Here is a 24,822-nt window from a genome sequence, read left to right as displayed (position 1 = left end):
GTGCATTGGTGCACGAACTAAATTTCAATAGCATTTACAGCCAGAGCATTGTGCATAATCTCATGCCATCATACACGTGTACATAACACAATTCACCAAAGTAACAACTCTCTATAATAACTAACTACTTTGGCCTGACACTGTCCTTTATATTGAAAAATAGTAATTCATGATACTTACATTACTGGTATAATTGATATCTTGTGTAATGTGCAATGGAGAAAAGCTTGCACAGAACTATTTATGCATAGCATTACACTCAGCAGAAAACATAGATGTGTTTTACGTAAATAGTTTCATAAAATATAAAGTCTTCCAATGTTAAATTTTGCAGATCATACAACTTTAACAATTAATCGTATGATTTGTAAGTTTGATTAAAAATAAATTAATATTCCACTTTTGTATTCATTATTTTATAGACTAGTAATTAATACTTCTATTATGAGCAAATGATTTCCTCATTTAATAAGTTTGTATTGAGCTATTATCCTTTGAAGTCCAATTATTACTCTTTGTGACATTATACAATGATTGATGTAGGCTGAAAATTAGAACATGTCACATATACATTTTCAAAATTCAAATTTCCAGTTTATTGAGAAGCATACCAAAAAAGTATTCTGTACAGCTGTTGGTGAATTTAAATCTGTTATATTACAGCACTCATCTTATAGTTGATGAATTGAGTGATTAACAGAAACATAAGTCAGACTGAAAATGTTGCTGAGCTTTCAGACAATGTGCTTTTTCAGAACTAAGGAAAAAACATGCTTATCCATTCACAGTTACATGGTACCAGCGTTGTATGAAAAATTAGCAACATTTTAATTCTTGTTTATGTTTCCTTTGATCACTCAATGCCTAATGATGGTTTATCTTCACTCCTTCAAGTTTACAGTATTTTTCAAAAAGTAACCTGATGCATCTGCAGTTTTCTTCAAGAAATTAACCTGTGCATGCATAGGCCCTTGATTTGTATCGTGTTAACTACACAGCACAATACACCATCTTAGTACCTGAATACAATGGGCAGAGGGACATAATAGATATAGGCACAACATGTGGCGCCATGCTTTGATCTGTGTAATAAAAAACTAGTAATAAGCCTAACTACTAATGCATATACATTTTATGAGAGCATGTAATGTAATACAACCCAACATTCATTTGAAAAATATCCCAATTTTATACTGTGTGGACAGGAACAAGATTCGCAGGCCCATAGACCTCTGTATCATTCAAAACAATTTCTCCAGACCTCAAAGTATATAGGGATAAGGTCCCTGTGACACACTGTGCCATACACTGTTTTTTTTTTTCTTTAGATTTAGGCTGGTGTATGAAATAGTACTTGAATATTGTTGTTATATATGGGTTTTGCTTGGAAGATGTTAAAACTCTGGAAATTACATTATTTGAGGTGTTGTACTATGTCCTGCAAGAACTCATTAACAGTATAACTGTCTGCCAGCTTGAAAGGTGGGGGCAATCGTACCTCAATAATCATCAACAAATTACATAAATAAAATGCAAAGACAGTGAACAAAAAAAATTAAGTATGCAGTCTCACAAGGGTCAGTCTTGGGATCTGTCCTATTTCTGCTGTATGTAAATACTTCGCTGATAAAATACGTGATGGAGCCACAGTACGCTCTACAGATGACACTAAAATTCTAATTAAATCAGACTGTGAAGAAAATCCGCAGGAAAGTGCAGCATTGGTTATGCATAGCTTATCTCAGTGGTTCAAGATCAATAGGCTCATCATAAATTCTGAAAAAGTTGTGGCAGTTAACTTTCACACCACGAGAAACCTCCATCCTCTTTCTCCATTGAAGGAAAAAATGCCTCAAATGTCAGTCATACAAAAAATTTTAGACATTCATATTGAGAAGGATTTGAAATGAGAAATGGACCTTACCAATCTAAATAAAAAAAATGAATACACTACTGCATGCTTTAAGGATTCTCAGCCAAAATATGAGCTGCTCATCAGTGGCGACAATATATGATGGAGTATACAGTCGCTACTGATGCACAGAATAATATTTTGGTTGAATTCCACAATTTCTGAAAAAATATTTAAAAATAAAGAGAGAGATAATTAGACTGATAATGAAAGCTAAATGCAGTGACTCCTGTAGACCCCTTTTTTAATTTTGAAAATATTGCTCTTCCTTGTTTGTATATATTTGAAGTACTAAATTTTACAGAGGGGAGCATCTTAAAAGGGAACCTATTCAAACGTAACTATGATATACATGTATATGAAACTAGGCAGAAGCTGAACCTACACATAAACACAGTAAGTACAACCTTATGCAAAAGAGGTCTGTGTCATACTGGGGTTATGTCATAAGCCATATGCCTTCTTAATTAAAATGCCTACAAAAATTAAATACTTTTAAGGCAAAGTTGAAACATTTCTTGCTTGACCACTGGTTCTACTCTGTCTTGGAATTTCTGGAATATCATAATAACAAAGCATCATTTACCAGATATTGTTAATTATGCATTGTACCGTTTCACACTATAATTTACTGTATGTTTATCGTGTAGTCTCTCTTACTATCTCTGGTATCAAATGTAGAAACAATGTAGTATAGCAGTTGGTCAGTTTATATTATTATGTACTTGGTTTGTGTTGTCCATATAGTCACAATGGCTGCTGTAATCATAAGTTAATTGTGTTTACCCATGTCCTGCATCATTTGTACTGACAATGTACTAAAAATTGATTCTTGGACTAAAAAAATAAACTGAATACATGTCAAACTTATGCAATATAGTGTTTGTCATTTGTAATACCAGACGCCAAATTATCGAAAAGTAATTATAGTTATGTCCCCTGTTTGTCAAGTTTTTAACTAGTGCAGAACATATCCTAACTTCCAGAGAAAAATTGCAGAGTAGAAGCACCACTGTATTCCAGCAGATGATGTACATCTTAATTCATCTTCAGGTGGAAAAGGTTGTGCTTGATGCACACATAATTGCCAGGTTACATAGTGATTTTTGCATTTCTGTATCTTTTCTTTTGACCATTGCTGAGACAAGTGAAACAATCCTTCCAGAAGTCCTCTAGTAAACCTTATGAATAATATTTTATTTTTAACAGTGTCTCCTGGTGAATAATATTTCTTCTGTATTTTGTTAAAATAAGGATTTTTCTCTGCATGACTCTTAAAGTTAACACTGTTCCAGCAACTAATTGGAACAAAAGTTACAAATCACTTCAGTTTTTGAAAACTATTTATTTGATCTTTTTGACTGTTGTAGCAGTTCCAACGCAAGAACTAGAAGTACTGAATTGTTTTACTGTTTTGGATGATGGCTCAGTGGCACAAGAAGATGGAAATGGTGCAGTTTCTATAAAAATTGAGCAGGTTGAAGAGCTAGAAGGGGGAAATCTCTTAATTAGTAGCACAAGTGGAAATTTTACTTCTGTTACTTTAGCAGATGGAACAGAGGCACTTGTTGCTCATGAAGTTGCTGTTGAAGAACAAGGTTTGTTTCTACAACCACACCTCTCAACTATTGTCACTTGTACATAAATTTGGTGCCCTTTGTAGGAAGCTTGCTGTATTAGATGCTTTAAAATTGTTTGTTCATTATTTCAAACTATGGAAACTCCAGGTAGGAATATCAACAATTTAGGAAAAGACAGATTGCTACTTACTTTAAAGAAGACACGTCAAGTTGCAGACGTGCACAATTAAGACACTTACATAAAGCTTTTGGCCACAGCCTACATCAGTAAAAGAGAGACGCACACTATTCACACACACAAGCAAGCACAGCTCATGGACACACAACTGCCAACTTCAGCATCTTGGGGCCAGAATGCAGCTGTCACTTGGGATGCAAGCACCAATCTGTAGGGGGTTGGGAAAAGGAAAGGATAGTAGTGTACTGGTGGGGAGAGGGACAAATGCTGTCTGGTGGACACAGCTTCAGGAGGCTGTGGGGCAGGGAGATGGAGAAAAAAAGGAGAAGAGTGGGGAAAGACAGGTGGATGCATTGGTAGAGGGCCACAAATAAACAGAGTGGGAGATGATAGGATGGAGGGGATGGAAACTGTTGGGTGGTGGGTGTGGGTACAGTATCTTACTGTAGGTTGAGGCTGGGATAATTACAGGAGCAGAGACTTTGTTGCAAGGATAACTCCTATCTGTGTAGCCCAGAAAATCTGGTGGTGGAGGTAAGGATCCAGATGACTTGGCTAGTGAAGAAGCCATTGAAATCAAGTGTGTTATGTTCAGCTGCATGTTGTTCCATAGGGTGGGCTACTTTGCTCTTGACCACAGTTTGGCAGTGGCCATTCATCTCACTGGACAGCTGGTTGGTAGTCATACCAATATAAAAAGCTGTGCAGTGATTGCAGCACAGCTGGTGAATTACAAGGCTGCTTTCACAGGTGGCGTGGCCCCTGATGGGGTAGGATAAATCTTGAATAGGAAGTGCAGGGTGAGTGGATTGGGCAGGTTCTGCATCTGGGTCTTCCACAGAGATATGATCCTTGTGGCAAGGGATTGGGATTGGCATGGGGATGGACTAGGATGTTGTGGAAGTTGAGTGGGCGACGGAATACAACTTTAGAAGGGGTGGGAAGCACCTCGGGTAAGATGTCCCTCATTTAAGAGCATGGTGATAGGTAATCAGAGCCCTGGTGAAGGATGTGGGCTTTTCATTGTGCCTGTCTACAACTTGACATTTATTCATTATATTGTATACTTCACACAAAAGATACTTTCATTCCTTTTTTCTTACAATACCCTTGAAGTGAATTACATTTTTTGGAGTGCAAGTCATATTTATCACTTATGTAAAGTTGATTATTTAGTAAAGAAATTTCAAATTATAGTTACATACTCGTAATTGGATAACACTGTATCTTTTATGTACATTATCTAATATATTGTTGTGTACAATGTGAACAACTACAGTATTTCATTGGAGGGAGTAACAGGTCAGTTAAGTTGATTGGTGCCTCTGAGATTCACAAGCAGAAGATAGCCAAAAGACAAAGTGGAAACTACAAAAATTATATTTCTGGGGATTTTGAAAACAAATGATAAACTAAACTTGATGTTGGGGTGATTTTTCTGAAAATTTTGAGACTTGTGGTAAGTTCATGGGATGAGAGTGGCAATGATGGCTCTGGGTGCAACAATGAGTGAAACCAGAAAGGGTGACTTGGAGCTGCTGGCTGGGAAAGTGTAAGGTAGAGTTACTGATTTCAGTTGAATCTGTTATCTCTGATAGACAGAAATCCCTCAGGATTTTATGTCAGAGTGTGGCAGCATGAACAGGAAAATAAATGTGTTGCCAGTACTGATGTGTCATAGTGAGGATCTAAGTTCTAGAGATAGCAATAAAAGATGGGGATGAAAGCTAGAGAAATTTGGGCTAAACAAAACTGTAATTGTTTTTGTTTCCTGGTGCTATTTATTTGGAAGTTAGCTTATCCTTTTGTGATTATGTGTTTTGCTTATTAATAATAAATAAATCCTAATGATTTCCTCTTGCATCTTGTTACAGTATGCAGTTCAATTTCTAGCACTTTTCTCTAGAAGAGTGCTAGAGAGAGCGAGAACATGGATTTTACCTCAGTAGTAGGCTGCTTATCTTCAGTGTTTTGCCTTCCTGCTGTTATTTGATATAGTGACAAGTTTTTTAAATGATGATTGCACCACTGTGTAACTGAAGTTGTGATTTTTGGTCATTTTTTGATATCTTGATTGCTAGTGATACAGAGATGTTTAACATCTGATTATAAGTCACTGGCTTTAATGCCCATTACTTACTGATGCGAACTTGCTTCTTATTCATGAGGAATTTTCATTCCAACAACTAACCATGAACTCACTGAAGCATTGTCTTACACACCTGCATGTAAGATTAAAAATCAAAGTTGACTCTTATTTTTTAATTATTGGCATGAAAGAGAGCAAAATCAGAGGTTCAAAATAATAACAATAAAAGAGCAATTCTGTTTAACTATGACCTGTACTATAAAAAAAAATGCAAAATAGTGGATACTATTTTATAGACATGATTTCTGTTTCTGGGGGGACTTACAGAGTCTGCCAAGCGAGGTGGTGCAGTGGTTCGCACACTGACTTGCATTCAAGAGGATGACAGTTCAAATCCACATCCAGCAATCCAGATTTAGGTTTTTCAAATTTCCGTAATTGTTCCAGGCAAATGCCTGGACAATCCCTTTGAAAGGGCAGAGCCACAATTTTCTTTGCCGTCCTTGCAACAGTCCGAGCATGTGCTCCATCTCTAATGACCTTGATCTCGACGTGATGCTAAACCCCAATCTTACTTCTTTCACTGAGCCTGCCAAAAGTTGCTTAAGATGAAATTTTGCAAATCAAATTAACAAGAAGTTCTTCTAGTGGAAGGATGCATTTTTGGATGTGGAAAATCTTGAATTAGAAAACTATTGTACTGAATTTTGGAAATAACCATTATTTAAGATTCAAACATGCTGGAACCAAAATTTTTTGAAAATGAATAACTTTCTATTTTAAAAGTGTTTCCAAAAAGCAAAATGTTTATTGAAGATAGTGGAAGGAGGTTTCGTAAATGATCTAACCTACTTCAGAAACAAACTGCTGAAACTGCTGATTGCCTACTGAAAATTTCAGATATACTTGTTTCCTACAAATCTTGAATTATGGATATTTCTGTATAAAAAAATTATTCCAGGTGAAATATCTGTAATATTAGCATTAGGATTGAGAAACTATATAGTGAATAATCAAATCTGGTAGAAGAAACGATGAAGGAGAAATTATTTTGTGTAACTGTCATGTGTACTCTCTCCAAAAAAAAGAAAGAAAGAAAGAAAGGAGAAAAGAAAAGAAAAAAAAAATTGATTGTAAGACGTGGTGTAAGAACAAGCAGGATGGTTGCATCTTGCTCTGTTACAAACGCTCTTGGGTTTTGAAAGGTTAGCTGAGGCCAAACGTGATAGTGTCTTGCTTTGGCATTAGTGGTAATACTCATTGTTATGTACCTCAAGAAATGTGCTTATTTTCAATCATTAACTATAATTTGAAAACATATGTCTCAAAAATTTCAGTAATTTTTCTCTGTTTTTAGTTGCAGAAGAAGTCCAAGCTGATGAAGAAAATGTTCCAGAATGCAACACAATCATTATCCAAGGACTACCAAAATATCTGGAGGGGCAAGCAATCAAACTTGAAGACGGTTCAACTGCACTGATCCATGCTGCTCCCAGAGGAGGTGATAGACAAATTGTTTTCAACTTTTAATTTACTGTATCAGAAAAGCCACATTATGAAAAAAAATTGTCATTGCATTACTGCAGGCTAGTACCAACTGGTGCTAGCACAGATGTAGTCAGACAGAGTCATTATCTTAAAGTACATTGTTTTTATTTCCTTATTCAGTCAGAATTTTTTACATTTGGAATTCATGGCTTATGTCAGGGGTATAACTCATTTGCATTGATTTGTTCCATTCCTGAGCGAATTCCTTTTAGGATTTTTAACTATATTGGCTGTAGTAAGTGCCATGTACAGTGGTTGGATGCCGTGGTTCAAACACCTCATTTTCAGAGGTTGTATTTTGACTTATCAGTAACACGTTGATATTTCCTTTTGTTTTCCTCTTCTACCGCAATTCCCTGGAAGTATTCTTAGCTGCCAGTACCTCAGTAATGTGTACCTAAAATAGGGATGCATGTGTAGACATTCATCAGTGATTTGATTTAATTTAATTTATATTTGGTCCTGTTAAAATACATTCTTTGCAAAGGTTGTACTGAAATGTAGGACAAGTCAAAGAATACAACATTATATGGAGAACTGGGGGGGGGGGGGGGGGCGATACTGAGATAGAATTTCTGCAGTGTATTAGTGAGTTATTTAGCTAGTTTGTTACATGTTCCACAGATCATTTTGCAAGATAGATCATAATGATGTGGGACTAATAATTTTACATTCACCTTACAAATTAATTTGTACATATTGTTACATTCTGAACATTTCTAAAGCTTTTTTTCCAAAATAGAAAAAAAAAGTATAGAAGGAACTTTCTCAGTTTGTTTTCAAATTTTACTTTGCTGTCTATCCGATATTTTATATCAATGGGCAAATGATCAGAAATATTTATTGCAGCATTGTGCACGCCTTTACGTGCTAAAGACAACCTTAATGTGGAGTAATGGATATCATTATTCCTTTTGAAGTGTAGTGGATTATTTACAACTAACTTCACAAGGGAATAAATGTACTGTGAAGGAGTAATCAGAGTGCCCAACTCCTTAACAGATGTAGCATGTTTTTGTGCATTGAAGACTTTCTTCCTTAAAGATGAGTTATGCAAGAATATTATTATTACATATGACATTACTGAATGAAAACATGCAACGTATTTCAGTTTATTGATTTGTCACTCTCCAAGTTTTACAGTGATTCTGAGTGCAAATGTGGCTGAACTAAGCTGTTTTACAAGTTCCAACATTTGCTTTTTCCAGTTTAAATTCTCATCAACATGGACACCTTAAAATTTTGAACTTTCCACCCTATTTATTATTTCCTAGCCATGTATTACACTTACCACTGGTGTAGTATCCCTAGATGTGCAGAACTGAACAAGTTGTGTCTTTTTGAGATTGAGGGTGAGACCATTCACAAAAAACTAATAAACAATACTTTTAAGAATTTTGTTTAACATTTCTTCTGCTTCTGTATATATGCTTGGATTGATTACAACACCAGTGTCACCTGCGAAAAGAACTAATTCTGCCTGTTGCACATTAGATGGAAGATTGTTTACCATAAATAGTTTACATGGGAATCATATGTTAATTTGTTTACTCCACATATCATATTTCTCTCTCTCTCTCTCTCTCTCTCTCTCTCTCTCTCCCTCCCCCTTCTCCCTCCCCACCTCCTCCTCTCTCTCTCCCTCTCTCCCTTCCTTCCTTCTCCCCAACCCCTCCCCCCCTCCTCCACCCATCACAAAATAGTTGCCAAAGCAAATGCATCATTGTGTGAGCTCAACATTTTATTGCTTGAGTCATGTAGAGGCACAAGGTATTTGTGCATGGTTGCACAAGCATTCTTGGGTGTGTGTGCTTGTCAAGCAACTAGTTAAGTGTGTAGCCACCTTAACAGGTCAGTGTCAAGGTGGTCAAAACTTTTATTACAGAATTTTTGAAGAAGTTTAAGGACTGTCAGTGTTTGTGGGACATGTCATGTGAGAAGTATACCAACAGAGATGCAAGAAATTAATCACTTACTTCATTGTGTAAGTGTCAAAAACGCAGCAGAATGTTCTAATGTGTGTGAAATCTTATGGGACTTAAATGCTAAGGTCATCAGTCCCTAAGCTTACACACTACTTAACCTAAATTATCATAAGGACAAACACGCACGCCCATGCTCAAGGGAGGACTCGAATCTCTGCCGGGACCAGCCGCTCAGTCTATGACTGCAGTACCTTTGACCGCTCGGCTAATCCCGCGTGGCACACAGCAGAATGCCACACTGTCTGCTGTGGTGAGCAAAATTGAAGGACTGAATTGTTTTCTGATGTTGTATTTATTACAAGTGGTGTGCCACAATAATTTGCAGTCATCTTACATCTAATTTGAAGTGAGATTATTAAACTCATACAGCACATATTTAATGAAATACATTATATTTACATGAACACTAGCTTAGTACCTGCTGCTTTGCTTGCATAGACTGTACGGTCTGCAGAGATTTTTTTAATCAAATTTTTATGTTGTTCACAAATTGCAATCCCTTCTAAGCTTTTTCACACTAATTAAGGCCATATAAGTATGATATTTTCTGAATATACTTCTGACCAAAAAGCAGTTCTGGTAGCTGGTGTCCAGAGTTTTTTTAATCGTGGCTTTTGTGTTCTTGTAGAGGTATTTCCATAGCAGCTTTCATCCCCTGACAAATATTTCTTTATATCTAATTAAGAAGTGAAATACAAATTTTTATAAATTTAGCTTTAAAATTTTTTTAATGTAACAAAAGTGAAAAAAGTTTTGCATCACCCCGGTTCCCAGAACTACTGAAGATAGACGCAGACTGTGGATACTGTACCACAGACACAGTTTCTTTGACTATTCAGAGACGTCACTAAACCCACCCAAAGACGTAAATAACCATGCATGAGCAGTGCCTCTTAAATGGAGGGAGTCCGACAGCTGATCAGTGCCAGTCATTCCGCCAGGAAGGAGGTACACGGCTAGTGTTGTTTGTGGTTCACCCATGCCTAGACGGTCAATACTATGGTTCAATCAAGTCAACATCTTTACTTTGTGCCAGGAAGGGCTCTCAACAAGGGAAGTGTCCAGGCATCTCAGAGTGAACCAAAGCAATGTTTTTCAGATGTGAAGGAGATACAGAGGGACAGGAACTGTCGATGACATGCCTCGCTCAGGCCGCCCAAGGACTGTTACTGCAGTAGATGACCACCACCTGTGGATTATGGCTTGGAGGAACCCTGACAGCAACGCCGCGGTGTTGAATAATGCTTTTCTTGCAGCCACAGGACACCATATTACGATTCAAACTGTGCACAATAGGCTGCATGATGTGCAACTTCACTCCCGACATCCATAGCAAGGACCATCATTGCTACCACAACACCATGCAGCACAGTACAAATGGGGCCCAGCAACATGTGGAATTGACTGCTCAGGACTGGCATCACGTTCTCTTCACTGATGAGTGTCGCATATGCCTTCAACCATACAATTATCGGAGACATGTTTGGAGGCAACCCTGTCAGGCATAATGCCTTAGACACACTGTCCAGTGAGTGCAGCAAGGTGGAGGTTCCCTGCTGTATTGGGGTGGCATTATGTCGGGCCAACGAACACAGCTGGTGGTCATGGAAGGCGCCGCAATGGTTGTACAATACGTGAATGCCATCCTCTGACTGATAGTGCAACCATATCGGCAGCATATTGGCAAGGATTTCATCTTCATGGATGACAATTCATGCCCCCATCGTGCACATTTTGTGAATGACTTCCTTCAGGAAAATGACATCACTCGACTAGAGTGGCCAGCATGTTCTCCAAACATGAACCCTATCAAACATGCCTGAGATAGATTGAAAAGGGCTGTTTATGAATGACGTGACCCACCAATCACTCGGAGGAATCTACGCTGAATTACCATTGAGGATTGGGACAATCTGGACCAACAATCATTGATGAACTTGTGGATAGTATGCCATGACGAATACATGCATGCATTAATGCAAGAAGATGTGCTACTGGGTACTACAGGTACTGATGTGTGGAGCAATATGGACCACCAACTCTGAAAGTCTCGCTGTATGGTGGTACAACATGCCATGTGTGGTTTTCATGAGCAATAAAAAGGGCGGAAACAATGTTTATGTTGATTTCTGTTCCAATTATCTGTACAGGTTCCGGGACTCTTGGAACCGAGGTGATGCGAAACTTTTTTTGATGTGTGTATTTTCTTTAAAATTTTCATCCGCTGTTGTACTCACTTAAGGATTAAATCCCCAGAAACATTGAAACACGAATTTTTGTATTTCTAATCAGTTGTCATATGTGTAGCTTTAAAATCATTCAGCAGTTCTTTAGTAATTGTTTATTTTCGAAGACTTTCACCCCCTATTTTACCCCCTTAGTGGTTGAATTTCCAAAAGTGCTGAAACATTTACTTTTTATTTCCTGACTGAGAAACCAAATACCAGTTTTTGTAGATGTAGCTTCAAAACTCTGTTAATAGTGACATACTTTCAAAAACTCTTTCATCTACAATGTCACCCAATTACAGGTGGAATTTTGCACAGTCCCTTCTTAAATGATGCATAAGTATAAGAGCCACCTTTCACATTGAAATATTTAATATTTCCATAAATCATTTCACTCCCATAGGGATTGAATTTCCAAAAACAGTGACATGCATATGTTTTATTTCTAAAAGAGAAACCAAATTTAAAATTTCATAGATTTAGCTTTAAAAATTCTTTCCTAATAAAATATTTTCTTAAAAGAATCTCATCCCCTATTTCATCCCTTTAGGGGTTCAGTTTCCAAAAACACTGATACATTTATTATTATTACTATTATTATTATTATTATTATTATTATTATTATTATTATTTAATTTGTAACCAAGAAGTCAAATACCAATGTTCATAGATGTAGCTTTAAAAATACTTTGGTAGTTCTTTAATAATGATATATTTTCAAAAAACGTTTTCACCCCCATAGAGTTCAATTTCCAAAATTTCTTTTTTTCTGACCAGGAAACCAGTTTTTATAAGTCTAGCCTCAAAATTGCCTTAATAGTGACATTTTTCAGGAAAAAATCTCTTCATTCCCTATTTCACCCTCTTAGGGTTGGAATTTCAAAAATCTCTTCTTAAATGATGCCTACAATATAAGATTCACAACTTGTCTAACTTTCAACTTATCGGTTGGGGCTGGGATGATAAGTCAGTAAGTCAGTCAGGACATTGCCTTTTATTTACAGAGATTTATTTATTTTGTCATGATGAAATTCATCGTCCACCTGTAAAAGACATTGCTGCTTTCAGGAATAGTAATAACTGTGGAAGTACACCTGCAGTGAATTATGCCAGTAGCTAAAAACAATAATAGAGATAAAGGCTTCTCTTGTCTCTTTTTTTGTCAAATGTGACTAGATGAAGTTACAAGTTCAGAAAAAAATTTCTTGCTCGTTCATAAATAATTTCAGAAATTGTCAGATCCCAGCTCCATCAGGAATAAAGCATGCATGAATTTCTCCATTTAAAAAAGCCCTTTCTCAGCCACAGCTTCCTCTCTCCTTTTTCTAGGCTTGTTGGTTGTAAACATCAAGGCAATCAGTTTTTGTATCGTTGTTATAACAAAAAGCATCTCGAGCAACATAACCTCATTGTACTTAACTCAAAGAATAAGCGGCCAGTGATAAGAACATGTGTGTTCCGTGGTAGGTGAGCGCCTTTTTTTTCTAAAAAAATAATATATTAATCGTAACTGTACAATATATCAACATAATACAGACATATTCACATCAAGCAGCACACAAAAAGTGTCTTTGATATTCAGTACATTAAAAAGTTTCAGTGTTTTCTTTTCCGATCATCACCACATCCAGCTGTTGATTGTCTTCTTCTTCTTCTTCTTCTTCTTCTTCTTCTTCTTACATTTATATTGTGGTCATAGTTGTTAGCCTCTCTACAACTACATCTACATCCATGCTCTACAAACCACTGTGAAGAGCATGACATATTCCTAGAGTCGTCATTTAAAACCGGTTCTTGAAACTTGGTTAGTAGACTTTCTTGGGATAGTTTACGTGTGTTTTCAAGAGTCTGCCACTCAGTTTCTTCAGTATCTCAGTGACACTCACCCAAGGGTAATTCAATCCGTTTACCATTCGCGCTGCATATACATTCAATATCCCCTTTCGGTACTGTTTGGTACACTTGATTAATCACGTGAGTGATTTGTAGATAAGATTAGACTCTCTTCTAACAATAAACTGAAGTGTGCTACCTCCTTTACCCTTGACTGAGCCTGTGTCGTCATTCTGTTTCATGTCCTTATAAAGTGTTACACCCAGTTATTTGTATGAATTTACCAGTTCCAATTGTGACTCATTGTTGTTATAGTCATCGGATAATATGTGTTTCTTCATTTTGTGAGTGCACAGTTTTACATTTCAAGCTGCCAATTTTTGCACCACTTTGAAATCTTAGCAAGAGCTGACTTAATATTTATGCTGCTTTTTTTTCAGACTGTACTTCTTTATAGATAAGTGCAGCATCTGAGAAAAGTGAGAGATTACTATTAATATTGTCCACAAGGTGGTTAAGATATAGCACGAATAGCAAGGGGCCCAATATATTTCCATCTGGTACACCCTAAGTTACCTCTGCATCTGTTGATAAATTTCCATCGAGGATAGCTTGCTGCATCCTCCCTACCCAGAAATCCTCAATCCAGTCACAAGTTTCACTTGATACATCGTAGGAGTGTACTTTCGGTAACAAGCATAGATGCGGTATTGGGTCAAATGCTCTTCAGGAATTGAGAAATATTGCAACTACCTGACTGCCTTGATCCACAGCTTTCAGTATGTCAGAAGAGAAAAGTGTGAGTTGGGTTTCACACTGTCGATGTTTTCAGAATCCATGCTGGGTGGCATGGAGGAGGTCATTCTGTTTGAAATACCTCATTATCCTTGGGCTCAGAATATGTTCTAAGATTCTACGACAAATGGATGTCAAGGATATTGTATGGTACTTTTGTGGATCAGTTCTGCTACTCTTCTTGTAAACAGGCGTGACTTGTGCTTTCTTTCAGCTACTGGGTATGGTTTTCCATTTGAGAGATTTATGAGCGATATAGCTAACAGAGGGGCTATCTCTGCTGCAAATTGGGTAAAGAATCTAATATGAATTCTGTTAGGCTCTGGGGCTTTGTTCAGCTGGCTATCTTGTCGCACCCAGCACTAACAAAACCGTAACTAGCCCAATTCATATTTGGAAGATTAAAGTCACCTCCAGTGATTACAGTATGATTAGAGAACTTTTATGCAAGATAACTAACATTTTCTCCAAAGTGTTTGGTTACATCTGCAAGTGAAAGTCTGGTGGTCAGTAGAAGGATCCAATTATAAGAAAATGCCCACCTTTGGTATGGAGTCTTGCCCAATAAATCTCATGTGTGGCTTCAGTTTCTGTCTCTGTGAATTTAAGTTTCTTGTGTTCTGTGACAAATATACCAGCTCCATTTCCCATTAGTCTATCCTTTTGGTATATGCTTAAATTTTCCCCATAAATCTCACTACTGTCAACTGCTGCTTTTAACCAGCTTTCTGTACCTAGTATTATGTGCAGTTCACTGGATTTTAGGTGTGCTTCAAACTCTGGCTGTTTGTTGCAAATAGTTTAGCAGTTAAACACTAAGATTTTGATATTCCCACCTATGGAGCAAGTTTCTTTGGATCTTACACTGATATTTCTGTGTTTCCTACAACTATTATTATGTGGATGGAATGGAGAGACAGCAAGCCAGCTGGGTAGCAGCATCTGATGTGTAGTGCACATCTAACACATTTAGGGACACTCTAGGACACTCTACAGTTCTCAACCCTATGGCACAAGTCTAGGGAGTCGCAACCTATCTCATAGAGCCACCAAAATCCCTGGTTCAATCCTGCCACTCAAAACCAGGGGGCTGCAATATGTTTTGGGAGGAATGCTGCAGATTGTCATCTTTGTTGAAACTCTGTAAGCAAGACTGGTAATCCAACCTTCTCTGCCAGTCACTGGAATGAACCCAACAAGTATGATCTCAGAGACCAGGTCATAGACTCATAAAAGATGTCCCACATTCTGCCATTGATTGCATCCTATTTCTTCAGTAGCTGCCATAATAGCCTTTCCAATGAGACCCTCAGGCATATGCACTGAGTGCACATAGTGTTTCTTCCCATCCCTTGCTATCATTCTTTAAGGGATATCATTATTCGAGGTATGTCTGAACTGTCAACGATTAATAGGCTGATACCGTTTTGTATTTGCCTCCCCCTGACATTACAAACAGTACATTTCTCAGCAGGTGAGGTGGGTCTCACTGTATCATTTTCAGTTTCAGTGGAAGATAGCACCATGAACTTGTTGATTAGTGGGATGGGTATAACATCTTAAGTTCTCTTTAATCCCTGTCTCCTCTGTACAGGTCCTACACCTGCCATATCCTGGTTTTCGTGCCTCTACACCTATGACTTCATAAATACTCTGCAAACCACTGTGAACTGCATGGCAGAGAATATGTTCCATTGTACCAGTTATTAGGGTTTCTTCCTGTTTGTTTCACATATGGAGCATGCGAAGAATGATTTTTTTTTTTTTTAATGTCTCTGTGCATGCTGTAATAATTCTAATCTTATCCTCGTGATCCATATGTGAGCAATACATAGGGAGTTGTAGTATATTCCTAGAGTCATCATTTCAGGATAGTTTACATCCATCTTCAAGAGTCTGCCATTTCAGTTGCTTCTGTATTGCTGTGACACATTCCCATGGGTAAAACCAACCTTTGACCATTCATGCTGCCCTTGTCTGTATACATTCCATATCTCCTCTTAGTCCTGTTTGGTACAGCTCCCACATGTTTGAGCAATATTCTATAACCAGCTGCATGAGTGATTTGTAAGCAATTTCCTTTGTAGACTGACTGTACTTCCACAGTATTCTGCCAATAAATCGAAGTCTACCACATGCTGTACCCACAATTGAACCTATGTAATCATTCCATTTCATATCCCTGCAAAGTATTACACCTAGGTATTTTTATGACTTGGCCTACTCCAACTGTACCCCACTGATATTATAGTCATAGGCTACTACAATTTTTTTTATTTTTTTATTTTTTTTATTTTTTTTTATTTTTATTTTGTGAAGTGCACAGTCTTACATTTTTAAACACTTAAAGCAATTTGCCAATTCTTTGCACCACTTTGAAATATTATCAAGATCTGACTGAATATTTGTGTAGCTTCTTTGAGACAGATAACTGTGTCATCTGCAAAAAGCCTGGGGTTACTATTAATGTTGTCTGCAAGGTCATTAATATCCAACATGAACAGCAAGTATCCCAACACACTTCCCTGGGACACACCCAAAGTTACTTCCATATCTGACGAAGATTCTCCATTCAAGACAATATGCTGCATCCTTCCTACCATAAAGTCTTGGATCCAGTCACAAATTTTGCTTGATACTCCATATGATTGTACATTTGACAGTAAGCATAGATGTGGTAGTAAGTCAAATGCTTTTTGGAAATCAAAAAATACTGCATCTACCTGGTTGCCTTGATTTAAAGCTTTCAGTGTGTCATTTGAGAAAAGCATGAGTTGGAATACATGTGATCGATGTTTTAGAAATCGATGCTGGTTGTCATGGAGGAGTCATTCTGTTTGAGATACCTCATTATGTTAGAGTATTATGAACAATTCTGCTACTTTGACTTTTTTTATATCCAATATCGAGTTTTATTGGCATTCAATTCTTGGATGCCATTTTCAACATCCTTGCTTCCGTTATCTTCTAATAAGTTACCTGAATTTTCTGGTAAACAATGGGCACCTTCGTGTACCGATGAGTGTGAAGAAATACCATCATCTCCAGTGGCAACTGTGACTATTATGTCATTTTGAGCATTCTTGTATAAAGCCAATGAAGTTTCTAGACAAAAAATATTTCTATTTCCGAGTAACATGCCATGGTCGCAGAGTAACTACGCTGGCTGATTACACTCAGTCGGTTGTGAGCTCTGTAAGATCCATGTACTAATTTATATTTACGTGACAAACCCTATTTGTAGGGCTATATTTTAATTTTGACAAATGGATCTATGCCGACATTTGTAAAAATGGTGATGGTACATTAGTCCTTACTAATGTAAAATTGCCACTTTCTGAAGAAGACAAATTTACATTTGTTGAAACCTAGGTAAAGAATTCTTTATCCATTGCAACTGGTCGGCTGTTTATAATTTTATTACGTGTAACCGTTGCTGTTGTGCAGCTATGTTTAAAATACTAATATGATATCAGCAACATTATCAATAAAAATAATCACAAGGAAATTTATCTGCATCATCAGATTGTAAAGGAAAAGCAACTGAGAAGGTCTTGTATGAAATTAATTCTTCTTCTGTGCATTTAACTTCACTGTTATTATTGTTTTTGCCTCCCTAAATGCGTTAGGTGTGTGCCACTCATCAGATGCTGCTAACCAGGTAACTGAGTGTGTGTGGGGTGCACACAAGGGAGTTTTTTTCCTTCCTTTTTCTTTTTTCTTCTCTTTTTGTTTTTGATTAGGTGACTCTCCATCCCATCCATATAATGATAGTTGTAGGAAACCCAGAAATATTAATTTTGCTTTTACTGGAAAACATGTGGTTAAGTGGGTTTTCTAAAAATCTTTGGCAGAAATTACTAAAGCGCATTATGAGTGAAGTGCGTCTGTCTGATTCAGATTGCAATGTATCAGCTGTGATACTAAGTTTCATAGTTTTAGTTGATTACTGTTGATGTGAGGCAATCAATTTTCAATCACTCTCAGGAAGGAATATCCACTTCCATATGCTAATTGCAGCCAAGAAACAAATTCTTCCTCAGTGGAAAAGATCATCTCGTGTTGTGTCTTCCGAGGGGTAAGTGTGAGTATGAGGTGACACTCAAACACAAAATATTGTTGCAACACATGACACTTAGTAAACAACAGTTTGATATTACTTACTTTATTAGATGCAGCATACATGTACATGACAGGCCACAATACAAGTAAAGTGTTCTGCAGAGCTCATCAAATCCAGTCCATTCAGGCACAGGCCACTAAAGTCCAAGTAACGATGACAGATTATAAGGCCATGTTAACCACAAGTGGATGACCCCTACACTGAACCAAGATTGCCCACAGGCTGGCTGGTCTGCACCTTTCAAACCCTTTCAGTAGGCTGCTGCAGTCCCTGCCTGCAGAGGCTCTCCCCGCCAGAGGATGCAGATTGGCGGCAGCTCTCATGGCTTAGACAGCCAACCTCTTCAAGTGTCTTGGATGATAATAGAGATGATAGCAAAGGACTCCAAAGTCTTGTAAAATGCTGCATATTTCCATGAACTGACACTACAACCACTTCAAGCAATAGACAGCACACAGTAAGCAATAGCAATGTGCTGTTGCTGCCCACACTTCTCCTTGTACATGGAATTTATTTCTTTTCTACATCCAAAACACTTTAGTTATGCGGTGTTTCATTGCTTTGCAGTTACGCGGCAAGTCTGTCTATTTTTTTTTTCTTAGTGTCACATGTGCAGTATTGTTTTAGTTCAATTTATTTGTAAATAATTAATAATTACAAATTTAGCATGCTGGTGGTTAGAGCAGATGCACTGAGAATTGAGGATATCGTAGAGATCACAATAATAGAAATCAGACAGAACATTTAAGTACCTTTTCAACTTTTCATAGTGTAATGAATAACCCATTAAATTTCAGGCATGCAGGCACACATATAAAATTTCTTCAACTGATATTTCAGCCACATATCATCCGGCCATCCTCAGAGTGAGTCACAACACACTGGACTCAGCAAGTTGTAAACCAATGATCTTCTAGAGGTACATGGACGACACATTTGTAGTATGGATGCTCAGGATGGATGAATTACATCGATTTCTTGAGCATTTGAGTTCTATCCATGCTAGTATCAAATTTACTTTGGAAATGGAAAAAGACAGCTGTCTCCCCTTTTTGGATGTTATTGTTCACCTAAAGTTGATGGCGCATTAGGACATGTCATATATTGTAAACCTACACTTACAAATCTGTATCTTCTGCCAGTAGCTGTCATCACCCTTCACAGACCATACCTGTCCTTAAAACCTTAGTGCATAGGGTGCACTGTATATCCGATAAAGATAATTTGCAAGAAGAGCTCACATTTTTTTAAGAGAACAGATTTTCTCTGCAACAAATTCATTGATCATTTGGTGTAAAACCTAGAATGCAGGTATGTGATGGGGAACAAGTTAGCAATTCCTTCAGATTAAGTGCTTTTTTGTCGTACGTGGGTGCTCTTTCCTCGAAGGTAGGCCATATTCTCGAGAAACACTGTATTAAGATGATCTTCCAGCCTCCAAAAAAATTGCAGCTTTACTTGGTTCTGTAAAGGATGATTTATTGCTTCATAAGGCGGGTGTATATCAGATTCCTTGCAGAGATTGTGATAAGTCATACATAGGTCAAACAACACGCACCATTCATGAGAGATGTGCGGAATATCGAAGATACATACCCTTGTCAGAGCCAGACAAGTCAGCTGCGGCTGAACTTTGTTCTAATATGCGGCATTCCATAAACTAAAGTGATATGAAGATTCTAACATCCATCTCTTCCTTTTGGGATTCTGTCTTCAAGGAAACTATAGAGATTAGATTAGCTAATAATTTATTAAATAGAGGTAAGGGTTTAAATTTGTCTTGCAACTTACCCCGAGGGTGGCCGGTGATATGCATCCAAAATACCAGTGTAAGAAGTTTTATTTGTATGGCTGCATGCCCAAAATTTAATGGACTAGAACATTTAAAGTTTATGAAGTTGGCGAAAAATAAAGGAAGTGAAATTGTTTGATTATCAATGTGTATTGGAAACCATTAATATATATTGTTACACAACACTTTTATGAACACCAATAAATATACCACATTACAGCAGGTATAATTGATGACGCGATGTGATGATAGGTGGTATAGTGACTAACAAAAGCATGCCTGGGGATTGACTGTTAGGTTAGCATAAAAATTCCACTTTTTTGGAGTGAAAAATCTGAAATTTGGTAGACACACAAGTCATCACTTGCAAAATTAGTACAGAAGAGTCTAAATTTAACCATATAGTGTCACAGTTAGAGCCAAAATACATGGAGAATATTTGGGACATCATTTGTCATACAGAAGTGAATAAATATTCATTGACTAAGGAAAGTCTACAGAATGTATTCAAAGGAAGTGAAGATAAGCGTATTAAGAGACTAGTCCCTGGAATTGATTTGGAAGACCAAAAGTCTAGCCAATTGTTTCACAAGATGCAAGCCTTGGCAGGAGTAGATGTGTCGGGAAAGGTCCTTAAGACACTGTGGCTAGAAAACTTTCAGATTCTGTAAGGAACATTTTAATTGTCAGTGCAGAGGTACTCAAAAAAGTGACTGTAACAGCTGATAGAATAACAGAAATGAATCCCCCACAACAAATTGTTCATGGTGAAAAGTGATGCTTGTAACCAACAGGATGTTCAATAACAATGAGTGACAATGACAAGAATTTTGGAACTATAGCAACAAATAGCTGTACTGTCAACTGGTTATCAAGGCAGGTCTCGCCATAGACGCATTGACTGCCATTGTAATAATTTCCGCAGTAAGTCTCAAAATAAACACAACCCCAAGGACAAGAACTGTTACTACCACTTTTGCTTTGGATATCACTGCAAACCTGGAAAATGCACACCTCCATATAACTGTCCCAAACAGGGAAACATGACCCAGTGTCTCAATTAGAAGCAAGTTCTGCTGCCAAAGGCATTTGCCATAAACCCCACCCATTTGTAACCAACAAAAAATAGGATTGCAGTTTTTAGTTGACGTTTGGGCTTATGTTTCTGCAATTCCAACTACGCTGTGGTGACAAAAGTCGTGGAATAGTGATATGCACATATACAAATGATGGTAGTATCATGTACACAAGTTATAAAAGAGCTGTGTATTAGAAGAATTGTCATTTATACTCAGGTCATTCGTGTTATAAGGTTTCTGATGTGTACAAGAGGAATTAACTGGCTTTGAAAGCAGAGTGCTAGTTGGAGCAAGACACTGGCTTTGAAAGCATGCAGAATGCTAGTTGGAGCTGGACACATAGGATACACCATTTCAGAAACCATTAGGGAATTCAATATTCTAAGATCCACAATGACAATAGTGTGCTGAGAATACCAAATTTTAGGCATTATCTCTCACCATGAACAATGCAGTAGCCGACGGCCTGCACTTAACAGCTGACAGCAGTGGCATTTGCATAGAGCTGTCAGTGCTAACAGACAGCAACACTGCTTGTGGGGATATACGACAAACATATCCATTAGGACAATGCAGTGAAATTTGCCATTAATGGGCTATTGCAGCAGACGACTGATGCAAGTGCCTTTGTTAACAACCTAGCATCACCCACAGTGCCTCTTCTGGGCTCGTTACAATATCGGTTGGACCCTAAATAACTGAAAACTGTAGTCTGGTCAGATGAGTCCAGATTTCGTTGGTAAGAGCTGATGGTAGGGTTTGAGTATGGTGCAGACCCCACATAGCCAAGTTGTCAAGAAGGCACTGTGCAAGCTGATGGTGGCTCCATATGGTGTAGGCTGTGGTTACATGGAATGGACTGAACTGGGTCCTCTAGTCCAGCTGAACCGATCATTGACTGGAAATGGCTATGTTTGGCTGCTGGGAGACCATTTTCAGCCATTCATGGACTTCATGTTCCCAAACTATGTTGGATTTTGTATGGATGACAATGCACCATTTCACTGGGCCACAATTATTCGTGACTGGTTTGAAGAAAATTCTGAACAGTTCAAGTGAATGATTTTGTCACCTAGATCATCTGTTATGAAACACATTGAACTTTTATGGGACATATATGATAGGTCAGTTCATGTACAAAATCCTGCACCAGGCAACACTTTAACAATTATGGATGGTTGCAGAAGAAAGGGTCATAAGACCCTTGAATCAAAATACAAAATTTATGGATCTGTTCTTGCAGTATCCAGATATAGTTAAATCTAATATGGCACCCAGCGGAATTAAAATGTGATGTCAATCACTACATTGCCACTGAAGGCTCACCCGGTTTCCTAGGGCAAGGCAGGTAGACCCAAAGGTGCGTGGAAGTGCCGAAAAAAGAATTTAAATTCATTTTAGATAATGGCATCATTAGGTCATCAAAATCTGCATGTGCTATAGTATCCTAGACAGATGGCTTGATATGTCTGTGTTGAGATTACAGACAGTTACATGAAAGAACAGTCTCTGACAATTATCCTGTACCTCAGATAGAAGATATTGTATTCTGCAAGGCAAAAAAATTTTTCCTTGAATTTATCTGCTTAAGGCTTATTATCAAATATCCATCACTGAAGAAGATACCCACAAGATAACTATAATCACATCATTCGGATTGTAGGAATTTAATGTACTGATTTCCAGCTTGCAGAATGCACCTTCAGCATTCCAGTAATTTCTTAATGAGGTCATGTTTGGACTGGATTTTGTGTTTCCTTACCTTTACAACATTTTAATCACCTCGTCCAGTATTGGAGAACACTGAGCACTCCTCAAACTACCCTATAGTGGTTGTCTAATTGCATTCTTTGTATCAGTATCTCAAAATCAGTCTCTGGAGTAAATGAAGTAGAGTTCCTAGAGTACTACGTAACACCAAAGGAGTCCCGTCCACTACCTGAGAAAGTGCAAATAATTTCGGAGTACAAGTTATCAGACAAAGTCCATGAGCTCCATACATTTCTTAGTATTGTCAGCTACTGTTGTCACTACCTTGCTCCAAATGTTCAGAAATGTAACATTTTGCGTTTCACAAAATTAAAAAATGTAGTAGCCTATGACTATAATACCAATGAGGCCCTGTCGGAACTGGCTAACTCATACAAATACCTGGGTGTACGACTTTGTAGGGAAGTGCGACTGCAGGGACTTATCCCTTGCGGGGACTGATGACCTCAGAAGTTACATCCCATAGTGCTCAGAGCCATTTGAACCATTTTTGAACCTATCCCTTGCATGCTTCCCGTGAGACCCACGTTCCCAACTGTCCACAACCTACATTCGTAGTGTTCTTAATAGATATTTGCCCATTCACTCATTACTCGCACCAGATTTTGGGAACAGATACCACCTTCATAAACTTTTTAGGGATATGAAATAGATTTATCATGTAGGTTCAGTTGTGGGTAAAACAGGTGGTAGACTGCGGTTTATTGACAGAATACTGGGGAAGTGCAATCAGTCTACAAAAGAGATTGGTCACAAATCACTTGTGCAACCCATCCTAGAATATTGCTTAAATATGTGTGACCCATACCAGATAGGACTAGTAGGACTTATTGAACTATTCCGAGGAGGACAGCATGACTAGTCACACGTTTGTTTAATCCGTGGGAGACTGTTACAGAAAGGACATTGTCACAGAGATACTCTAGGAACTCAATGGAAGAAAAACCTGAACTATCCAGAGTAAGTCTATTAACAACTTTAAATGATTACTGTATGGACGTACTCCGACCTCCCTATGATACATTGGTATCATGAGGATAAGATTCGAATAGTTACTTCACGCACAGAGGCATTCAAACAATCATTCTTCCGACGTTCCATATGTGTATGTAGCAGGAAGAAACCCTAGTAACAGATACAATGGGACATACCCTGTGCCACGTACCTCACAGTGGTTTGTGGAGTATAGAAGTAGATGTAGATTCTTGGAACAAGTTATCTCTGAGGGAAATTAAGGCTGGTCTTACACCACCATATTTCTTTGTCAAAGTTCGTATGTCAAATATTTATTGTGTACTAGGGAACTTCGTCAAATCTCACCTATTCTCAAATACAAGGGTTGGAACTTAAATAGTGGCAACTATTTATTCAAAACCAATACAAAAGAGTTAAATTTTTGCACCTGTTACTGTCCTTCAAAGTAGTCACCAGCATTGTGTAGAATCTGTTGCCAGCGGCGTGGAAGGTATAGTATATCGTTAGCATAACCTATTCTGTTGATGGTGCGAATGGAGTGGTCTAAAGTTATGGTGATTGTCGTGTACGACTGTGATGGTGTTATCCTAACGCATTACATTCCTCCATGGCATACTCTCAATGCACAGTATTACTGTTTTTGGAGCATCATCTGCAAACAGCTTTGTGAAAGAAACAGTGACACTTTCTGCGCAATCCACCCATCATTGTGCATGACAATGCACAGGTGCATACAGCGCAAGCTGTGGTTGCTCTTTTCGGTCAGTGGGACTGGGAAGTACTGTACTATCCACCATACTCCCCAGACTGAAGTCCATGTGACCTTGATTTTATTCCGAAGATGAAGGAACCACTTCATGGCATTGCTTCAGAACTGTTCCGGAGATTCGAAAGGCAGTAGACTGCTCTATTCGCACCATCAACAGAAAAGGCTC

The 24,822-nt window shown here is 37.9% G+C and overlaps 1 protein-coding gene across 10 annotated transcripts in view; it reads left to right on the top strand.

Moving 5' to 3' along the window:
• LOC126354809 (zinc finger protein 143-like) overlaps nt 1-24,822 on the top strand; it is a 99,809-nt gene that overhangs the window by 48,360 nt on the left and 26,627 nt on the right. For 8 of the 10 annotated variants that reach the window (XM_050004734.1, XM_050004736.1, XM_050004733.1 and 5 more), the window contains 2 exons: nt 3,283-3,510; nt 7,117-7,260. In XM_050004734.1, coding sequence (XP_049860691.1) covers nt 3,283-3,510; nt 7,117-7,260 — 372 coding nt within the window. The remainder of the gene's footprint in view (nt 1-3,282; nt 3,511-7,116; nt 7,261-24,822) is intronic. The other 2 variants (XM_050004742.1, XM_050004740.1) reach the window with 1 other exon arrangement.

This window comes from Schistocerca gregaria, chromosome 3 (assembly GCF_023897955.1).
Source record: "Schistocerca gregaria isolate iqSchGreg1 chromosome 3, iqSchGreg1.2, whole genome shotgun sequence".
Lineage (NCBI taxonomy): Eukaryota > Metazoa > Arthropoda > Insecta > Orthoptera > Acrididae > Schistocerca > Schistocerca gregaria.
The sequence above is the reverse complement of the archived record's forward strand: the minus strand, read 5'-3'. Positions and strand labels throughout refer to the sequence as shown.